This window comes from Dipodomys spectabilis, unplaced genomic scaffold, assembly GCF_019054845.1.
Source record: "Dipodomys spectabilis isolate Male_0828 unplaced genomic scaffold, ASM1905484v1 ptg000136l, whole genome shotgun sequence".
NCBI lineage: Eukaryota > Metazoa > Chordata > Mammalia > Rodentia > Heteromyidae > Dipodomys > Dipodomys spectabilis.
Genome location: NW_024870813.1, coordinates 3540866 through 3550669, shown reverse-complemented (window position 1 = coordinate 3550669; position 9804 = coordinate 3540866). Strand labels below are relative to the sequence as shown.

At 42.5% G+C, this 9804-nt stretch overlaps 1 protein-coding gene across 1 annotated transcript; it reads right to left on the bottom strand.

The window, feature by feature from the left end:
• Nucleotides 1–2111: 2111 nt before the first annotated feature.
• Lrit2 (leucine rich repeat, Ig-like and transmembrane domains 2) lies at nt 2112–6269 on the bottom strand. Its single transcript, XM_042690172.1, has 3 exons — nt 6160–6269; nt 5083–5864; nt 2112–2860 (listed from the first exon to the last, which is right to left on the bottom strand). Exons 1-3 carry the CDS (start codon nt 6267–6269, stop codon nt 2112–2114), a joined length of 1641 nt encoding a protein of 546 aa, XP_042546106.1.
• Nucleotides 6270–9804: the final 3535 nt, after the last annotated feature.

Here is a 9804-nt window from a genome sequence, read left to right as displayed (position 1 = left end):
GTTGGAAACTGACTATGGAAAAGGAAAGGGCCTAGTAGCCAGGATGAGCCACACTGGGAGAAAGGAAGAGGGTACAGATAACCAAAGAGACCAGCAAATATGGTGAGTACCAAAGGAGTCACTACCAGCTGTGCCTTACCCCATCAGGGAATGGCAGTGTGAGAAACTTCCTGTTGAGTCACATTGGGACAGGCCAAGACCTACAAGCAGGTACCATATTAGGTTTCCAGTTAAGCATCTGCTGGGCAGCAAAGCCCAGCTTGAACTCAGGGCCTGGATACTACCCTTTTTTTCTTTTTTGGTCAATCATGGGGCTTGAACTCAGGTCCTGGATACTGTCCTGAGTTTTGCTAGCACTCTACCACTTTGAGCCATGGCTCCATTTCCAGTTTTCTGGTGGTTCGTTGGAGATAAGAGTCTCACAGACTTTCTTGCCTGGGCTGGCTTCAAACCATGATCCTCACATCTCAGCCTCCTTAGTAGCTAGGATTACAGGAGTGAGCTACCAACACCCAGCTCAGAGCCCTCTTTTCCTTCCCAAATCCTAAGAATGAAGCATTAGCTCTGTGGGGGGAAAAAATCAATAGTGGTAATTCAAAGAGATCAGTCATTATTTCCTTTCCTGTGGCTGACTCAACTTTCTAATCATGTGAAATAATCACATGTTTTTAACAGCTTGACAGCCCGAGGTCTAATTTTAGATTTTGCCACTTACACGTGATCTGAGGCAAGAGACTAAAGCTTTCTGGGCTTTGCTTTCCTCATGGTGCTGTTGGAGGTGACAAGTACCAAGAGCCAGCTTTGTGCTGTTCTGAGATTCCAACAGGACAGTTGAGGAAGGCTGAGTGTGGTCTACACAAAGGAGCACCTGTCCAGGAGCAAGGACTTTTCCCCACAGCCTTATGCCAGGATGGGATGTGTCCACTCACCAGAAGTCCTAAAAGCCTTTCCTTTGTGTTAAGAGAAGGGAAAAGATGAGGTAGAAGTGGAGGATCATAGGCAGACACCATAGCACCTGTTACCTGTGCAGCGTGCAGCTTGGGTTTGGGCATCTAGCTATGTGCTTAAGGGAGTGAAGAATGGATGAGACAAGAAAACCGGAAGCAGCACAGCTGATGAAGCATGGTGAGAGCTGGGGAGGAGATCACACCTTTGGCTTCTCTAGGCACTCCTGGGCCCCATCTTGGAGCAATGGATGTGGTGGCAGTGGTGGTGTTGAGACAGAGTCTTGCACACTGGATGTATGGCTCAAGTGGTAGAGCACCAGCCTTGAGCTGATATGCTAAGCAAGGACACTAGTCCTTGAGTTCAAGCCCCAATTCCAGCGCAAAAAAAGCTGTATTTCAACCAATATTGATTACCAACAAGTCCTAATATTGGATACTTACAGTGGCAGTTGTGCCCTTATCTGAAGAAACCACCTGCCACCTGCAGGAGGGGTGATATTAAAAAATGTCATTAAACTTTTCAAACTTAAATTTCTTCACCTATAAAAAGGGATATTTTAATCTATCTTTGGGAAGGTAAGGGGTCACACAGAAATGGAGGGACAAAGGATGAACAAATGTAGCAGTGATATTCACTAGATACTATTTGGAAAATGAACTACACAACTTGTGGGTGGGGAGGGGAAGGAAAAACTTGGAAAGAGTAAGGGAAGGAGGGGATATTGTCCCAAAAGAAACGTACTCATGACCTGATTTATGTAACTGTAACTCCTCTGCTCATCACCTTTATAATAACAATTAAAAATTTTAAAAAAATATTCTACCTTCCTTTACAGGATAGCATACATGAAGTGTTACATGTAGATGCTACATATAAACATGTGATGGTTATTGGGCTATACACATAGAGTAACATATAGATCTCAGATTTGTTGAACTTCAGCCACTGTCTATAAATCAAACAATCGATTTGCTAGGTCCAGGCATCAGATGCATGAAAAGAAGAACTATGTCTCCCTTTTCACTTTCGAAAACCCTCTGTCAGTGCCCATGCTTGGAATACAGTAGGTACTCAATAAACACTTGTTGAACACAAGTTGAACTGCCATGGATGGTTGGATTCAGAGGATGTTTCACATCACGTCTACCCTGCAGCCTGGGTCATTAGATCTTATCTTCCTCTACTTTTTCCTCCTCCTCCTCCAAAACTCTGTGTCCCTCGCCATCCTCACAGACAGTGGGATGGCCTTTAAAGGAGTCATCCTTGTATTGTGGGACTGCTTGGGGACACCGCGGGGCTTTTCTGTGATGAAGGGAGCAGTGCAGGCCCCACTCACTGCAAGGACCCTGCACAGCCCAGACATAAGCTCCCACAGGCACTGCCAGGAGCACAGCACACAGCACCACCGTGACATGAAGGAGGCGTTCACGAGCCTCTAACTCTCCACCGTCTCTGCCTGTCACAAAGACCACACACTGGCCTTGGCGCGGGGATTGATTCCCCAGGCCTACACATGCCTCATATTTTGTGCTAGGCAAGAGGTCCTCCACAGCATATGTGTTGATTCCTGGAGCCATGTGGATCACCTCCTTCCTGAGGGCCTCTTCAGATGTGATGTAGAGGGTGAACCACTCCTCAGGGGTGTTGGCCACAGCAAGCCACTCCAGCAAGATTCCATGCCCGGTGTGCTTGACCACACGAAGGTCCACATAGGCATTATCTTCTGAGGAGATGGATAGAGAATTGGATGCAGGCAGGGCCTGAATAGGCTGGACGTGGAGAGAGATGATAAGGGTGCTCCTGCCGATGGAGTTAGAGGCAACACAGGTATAATTACCGCTGTCTACTGGGTGAGCAGCAGGGATGACCAGCTGCGACAGAGTAGCATCTTCTGCAGTAGAAGAGGTCAACACTGGGTGGAAAGAAGAGGAAAACAGTGTGCATTTCTCTGATAGGTATTTGGAAGGTTCCAACAATGTCAAAAGATGATGTTAACCATCTATGAAGCATGTACTTAGTGCCTGGTGTTCTCTTCCCAGGGCCCCTAATAAGCAATTACATTTAAATAATATAAGCTGTTGAGGACTAGAGCAATCAAATCCTTCAGATTGGATAGTGAGAGTTGTTAAAAAGCAACAATTGATTTGGAACCTACTTCTTCTATAAACATCATACTCTTTTAATAATTTTAGTGTCTCCCACCAACTACCTTGGCCTAGTTGGGTCTAGCACCATGGCTTTCTGATATCTCAGAATGGTATGGTTAAAGATTAGACACAGAAGACTCAAACTTGTCATGGTAGCTATTCAGGATGCTGAGATATGAGGGTCCCTGTTCAAAGCCAGAGTGGGCAGACAAATCTGATACACTATCATTTCCAGTTAATTAACAAAAAGCTGGAAGTGTGGCTCACCTGATAAAGCACCAACCTTGATCAAAAAAAGTTTATCAAGAGTATGAGACCCTGATTTCAAGCCCGAATATCATCTCTCTTCCTCCCCCCCCCCACAGAGTTGTATTATTGATACTGTGAGCCCCAACAAATGCCTTCCCACCCCCACAAGTGCAATGCTTCAGAGAGCCTACAACCAAATACCTGGGTTCCGATCTCTTACTAAATATATGGTTTTAGTCAAAGTGCTTAATCAAGGTGCTTTAAATTCTCTTGACATTGATTTCCTTGACAATAAAATAGGATAATGATAGCTTTCAACCTATAAGTTTGATTCCAAGTATTCAATAAGTCTTAGCTGTTGCTTTTTTCCAGGAGACTAGATATAACACAATGTCAAGAATGATTACAAAGCATCACAAAAGACAAACTCTGGATGCATTTCCTGGGTTTCTACAGTGATAAGCCATTTATCTCTCCTTTATGAACATTTAACCTCTAGTCAAAAGGATGTGATCAAAATAATGAGGAAAAAGCTCAGTCAATTGGGTATTTTTTAAAACCATCTCAAAGCTTGCCGCCATGTATAACAATTATCTGGATGACTGCATTTTCCAAATTTTAACATAGTACTTTAAGACATCTTCTAGATAGAGGAAGATAAAGAAACCTATGTGTTTCCTTTCATTTCCCAAATAGCCTTGAAGAAGCTATGCCTCCCAGTGAAACCTCCCAGTGCTACAGGGGATCCCACACGAGGTGTGAAAAAAGAATACACAGCTCCAGTAATGGCAGACTTTGAATCTTATTCTGTAGCCCATGGAGCTCATGGGGTCTAGGCTTACAATTGCAAGATAATAAGGTTTGATCACCATAGTCATAAGACCTGAAAATTCATATATATGTGTGTAAATTATATTCCTAGTATTACCTATTATATACATAATATACACACATGTATGTGCATATACATATAAATATATACATATATATGCAAATACATATGCATATATGTACACAATATATGTATATGCTGTATATTCACATAATAGACATACACGTATCTATGTTATATACATATATACATAGATACACATATGTACATACTTATATACACATTTGTTATATAGCACATATACATACATACATACATACATATGTACATATATGACTCCTCAACCTTACTGGATAAGAGTACTAGATAAGAGTTAGTTGTGCATTAGTGTTGAGAAGGAAAGGAACACTTGCTAAAATACATGTCCTAGGGCATTGGATCCACTGAATTCAGCTTCCCAAGGCAGAGGATGGGAATTCTTATTCTAAACAAACACCCAAGCAATTTTGCTCCGTTAGAGAATAATAGATATTCTCTGGAACCAGTCCTAGTTGGAAATCCTAAGATTCTAAAATTCACAGTATAACGACTCTCCTCTAGCAGGCTCTCAAAGAATGTGTTTGTTCACATACAATTCTGTAACATTTCAAAAAGTATGCCAAATGAGATCCAGAATATGTATTTAATCTATGTATGTATATATGTTCCAGCAAGATCCATGCGCAACAATTTGAAACAATGTTGACAGTGGCATACTCTCTTCGAATCTTTTCTGTTTTGCAAAGTTAATTTAGACCTATACCAACTTTACCTATATATAGCTTTCATGATGGACCGTCCAGAACCTCCCTAATGAGGGAGGTCTGCACTCCTCCCAGATATACTGAGAAGCTACATGTAGCTTACCATCAAATTCTCTCCACGTGCTTAGGGGATACGTCCATGCAATGGATGCTGAGGGGCTGGCCTGTGACAAACATTTCAGTGTCACATTCTGTCCTGCCTTGGTGGTCATATTGGTACTAGGGGTTGAGATCTGTGGCTTCATACAAATCCTAAGTTCAGTCTCATGAAAAAGCTGCCCTGCTTTGGAGAGAGGGCCCTGGCATATAAGGTAGGAATTCACCAGAATAATTGGGAAGCTAATGGACTTGACAAACTGGACAAGCCCCCTTAGACGACAGTCACATACCCAGGGGTTATTGTGCAGTGCCAGCACCATGCTGGAATGAAATTCCACCCCACAGCCAGGCTGCTGGTGTTTCTGGTAGGCCAGCCAGTTCAAAAAGACATTCTTGGATACCACTGTAAGCCTATTGGAGGAAAGATCAAGGTAGGTCAGTTTGGCCAAGAACTGAAGAGCTAACTCAGGGAGTACATCAATCCTGTTGTGTTTGAGATCCAAGACTCTTAGGAGTGGAGTGGCGCGGAACACTGTCCATGGTACTGAACGGAGTTTGTTCCCTTCTAGCCTCAGCTCTCTCAGTTCTGGCATGAGATCCAGGGCTCCTAAATGGATCACAGTGACATTGTTAAAGTTGAGCCAAAGGTACTCCAAGGTGCTCGTGTTGATGAAAGATGCTCGGGCAAGTTCATACAATGGTGAGTTTTCAATTCGCATTTGCTTGAGCTCTTCAGGAAGGTTCCTTGGAATCTTTCCCAAAGAGATAGACATACACTTCAGAGTCCTGTACAAGAAACCGGAAAAGCTTTAGGATGAGTATCAGGGATCTGAAAGTGATAGATGGTAAATCCTGGCATGAGATTTGTAAACTAGATGAAAAATAAAGCTACTATTCAATGAACTGAAAAAGACCTATATTTGATTTTTAAAACACTCAGCTCACCAAAATCCAGCACCAATGAAATCAGTCCCATAGAAATTCAAATTTCCTGCCAATTCTAGGTATACGTACACTCTGCATCATCTCTACAGAAAGCCCGACCCCTACAACCCTCTGGCATTCTGCCAGAACAGCGCACCTGCCAACATTTTCCTCTGAGCAGATGCATCCTGGCAGGCAGAAAGGCTGAGCTGCCTGTGTGTCCAAAAGAACCAGAACTAGCAGGAAATAGTAACAACCTAAAGCCATATTTCTCTGTAAGAGACCGCCTTGTCTGCTTTGAATAAGCATAGCCCCAGCTTCCACATGACAAATCCTATTATTGGTAATCCATGGTGATGTAGGTCAGGACAACAGGAGCAAAGCCCCTGCGTGTCTAGATGTCTATAATGGCCCAGATCACAGGTTCAGGAAGAACCCATGTAGACAGAGTTAGGTCTCTTATCTAAGATCAGGACATTCACTCTTCATCTACTTCTTAAGTTTGAAAAGCAAATTCGTAAATCAAATATCCGGCTTTCTCCTGGTTCTCTCTCCTCTCAGTCTCTTGCAGGGAAGTCTGCAAAATAAGTAGGTGAGTACCTATGCTGAGTACCACTGCAGTTCAAGAGATTTGGCCAGAATGCATTGAATTCTTCATCTTTCCGAGCTAGCCCCTTAAGCCTAGAATTTCTATCTATTTTCTTGAAGTGACAGCAGATGATGAGTGAATAAAGTCAAGCTGCAATCATTCTTATCACTTGTTCTCTCCCCTAAACTTTGGGAGGTGTGTTAGCCATGCTTCCACTGCACCAAAACAGCTGTATCTACTGAGCACAGTGCAGTTTCAAACACAAGATGACATTTTACAATAACATCAAAGCTTTGGAGGCTGGGGATATGGATCAGTGGTAGATCTTTTTCTGGCCTTTATCTTAAATGTGGTGTATTTCACATCATAAAGTTAGTTACTTGCATTTTAAAGTGGCATGTATGATATTATATTGCTCTGCTATAATTCAGTCTCTTGATATTTATTGGTCATCTTCTCTAAGCTAGACACTTGCTAGGTGCCAGAAATGGACTGGTGAGCAAATTAGTGATAAACCTTCCCCATTTAAACTTTCTTATTGCCTGTGCTTCTGAGCCTTGAGGGTTTGGCAATGTTATTTTGCCTCTATGTTTCTGGTTTTCTCTTCTGCAGAGTGAGACTATTAGGTAATACCTCACAGTGCTTCTGAGAAATTTTGGCATTATTTAAAGAAAGCACTTGGCATATGATAGATTTTTTTCAAATAAAGAACCTAGCTAATAGAAGATCCCATTCATTCACATCTTATGATAACAGATTCTTTTTTTTTTTTTTTTGGGTTGGTCATGGGGCCTGAACTCTGGGCCTGGGCACTGTCCCTCAGCTCTTCAACTCAAGGCTAGCACTCTACCACTTGAGCCACAGGGCCACCTCTGGGTTTTTCTGTTTATGTGGTACTGAGGAATCGAACCCAGGGCCTCATGCATGCAATGCAAGCACTCTACCACTAAGCCACCTTCCCAGCCTGATAAAACGGATTCCTGTCAACTTCTCTATTAATTGAGAGTACTTTAGAATCCTGTGGTTTCCTGTAAGACTCATGATATACAATATACCCTACAAAAGGCCTCAGTGAAAAAAAAATCCGCTTAGTAGCTAACCAGTGAGCAGGAAATGGGTCACCAGCTAAGCTGATTACATTGCAGGGTTTTCACTCATCCAGATGTATTTGCTGAAGTTCCCAGGCAACCTAAATCTACAATCTGGATACATCTCTGTGGTTCCCCCCCCCCAAAAAAAAATCCAAAACAAAATGTATAAAATGAACATAATGTTTGTGATACAGGTAAAGATGTGCTACCTTGATATCTTTCAAGAGGGGAGCTACTGCTGAGCTGCAAGAAGTGTTTAATGGGGCCATGCACCTTCTAAGGCAGCCCCCTCCCAATGACAGAGGACGGAGGTGCCAGAGCTGGCCAGTGTGGTCTGATGGAGTCATCTTCTTTGTGTGTATATGTATGCCAGTGCTGGGGGCTTGAACTCAGTTCATCATGCTCTTGCTTAGCTTTTTCACTCACGTCAAACCCTACCACTTGAGCCACAACTCCACTTCTGGATTTTTGCTGGTTCATTGGAGATAAAGGCTTTCTGGATTTGTCTTCTTGGGCTAGCTTTGAGCCTCAATCCTAAAATGTCAGCCTCCTGAGTCACTAAGATTAAAATCATAAGCCACTTCACCCTGCTGATAGAATCAATGTGGATGTGAAATTCTCACTCCCGAGTCCTCTATCAAGTTTGCCAAGACTACAGCAGACTTGCTTTGTGAAAACACACACAACTTAATCTATCCAGAATCACTTGTGAATTCCTTCCCTCTTACAGCCAAATAAAAAAGCCTAAAGAATCTTCTTACTTCCCTATTATTTCTTCTCTACCTATTCTATGCTAACCTTTTAACACAAATATGGCTCCATCCATAATTGGCTGAGAACTTGTGAAGAACCTGCACTGGCATGCAATCATCTAGTCCTCCCTCCTCTTCTGACCAACTTCATTTTCTGGTTTCCTGATTTGGCATAAAGGTGTTAGGAGTAGTTAATGGTGGGAGACAAGACAAAGGACTGTGACAATCAAAGGGACAAGTCACTCAGGTGACATAACTTGTGGCTAAGAAGCCCTGACAATAAAGGGGAGGGGATCTAAAACTGTGCTAGCCTCATGTCCCTTCCTGTGGAAACCTCCAGAAATTTGGCTCTTAGAATTCTTAGAAGAAACAGAACTACTCTGTGCTTATGAAATGACTAGATATAAATGGCTCCTGATAGACTTGATGAGACTATCCTGTCTGTTCAATTAGAAAATTCCACTCACTGCTATTAGCAAACAAACACTGTTTGCAAATAAATCCGTAATATTAACAAAACTTGCACATAGCCCAAATAGAGAACTGGAAAACCTATGAGAGACTAAACATAACTTGCCTTTCTTTCCTGAGCTAGAACTCTTTCGTCAGTCCTTTTTGAGCTCGAACTCTTTCTGGTCCTTTCTACTCATGTCTGAGTTGGTTCTCAGGCCACTCATGCACTGCTGTGCCTGTGGAAGACATGTAAAAGATCACCATATCCTAGCCCTCCTGAGCTATGCAGACCTTGTGACTCATGTTATACCGAGTGAAATGTTTGAGTAAGATGATGTTTGAGAAAGCCCTACATTCTTCTTCAGTCTCCTGCCCTGCTGGGACAACTGTTGGCATCCCAGATGGTGGAGTCTCCATCAGCCTGGTCCTTGAGTGAATAAATGATGGAAAGCCCTCTCCTCCCAACCCTCTCCCTCATCCACATCTCCTTCTCATTCAAATATACTCTTTTTATTTTTTTAGATTCAGGACTGGGGCTCCAACTTGGTAGCTAATGCTTTTGGTCTACCAAGTGAGCCAGGCCTCTGATCCATCAAACACACTCTTAAAGAGTGGGAATAAAGGGATATGTTTTAAGCCACTAAAATTGGGGAAACACTACTGTGTCATAAATCTAGCCTGCTTACAATGTCTTTGCAACTAAGTAAAATATACTCAAATGCTTGTCAATCCATGTTTGTCTTTACTAGATTATATGAAAGTTAAAACCAGAATTATCAGCTGTGCTCCTTTGAATAATCTGCTCATTGAGTCTGTTGATAGCCTCATCTGATGCCCACATCCACTTTCCAGAATGTAAAGTCTATTGTTTTAGTTTACCCTAAAACTTGGGTAACTGAAAATAAAGTGACTTCAGG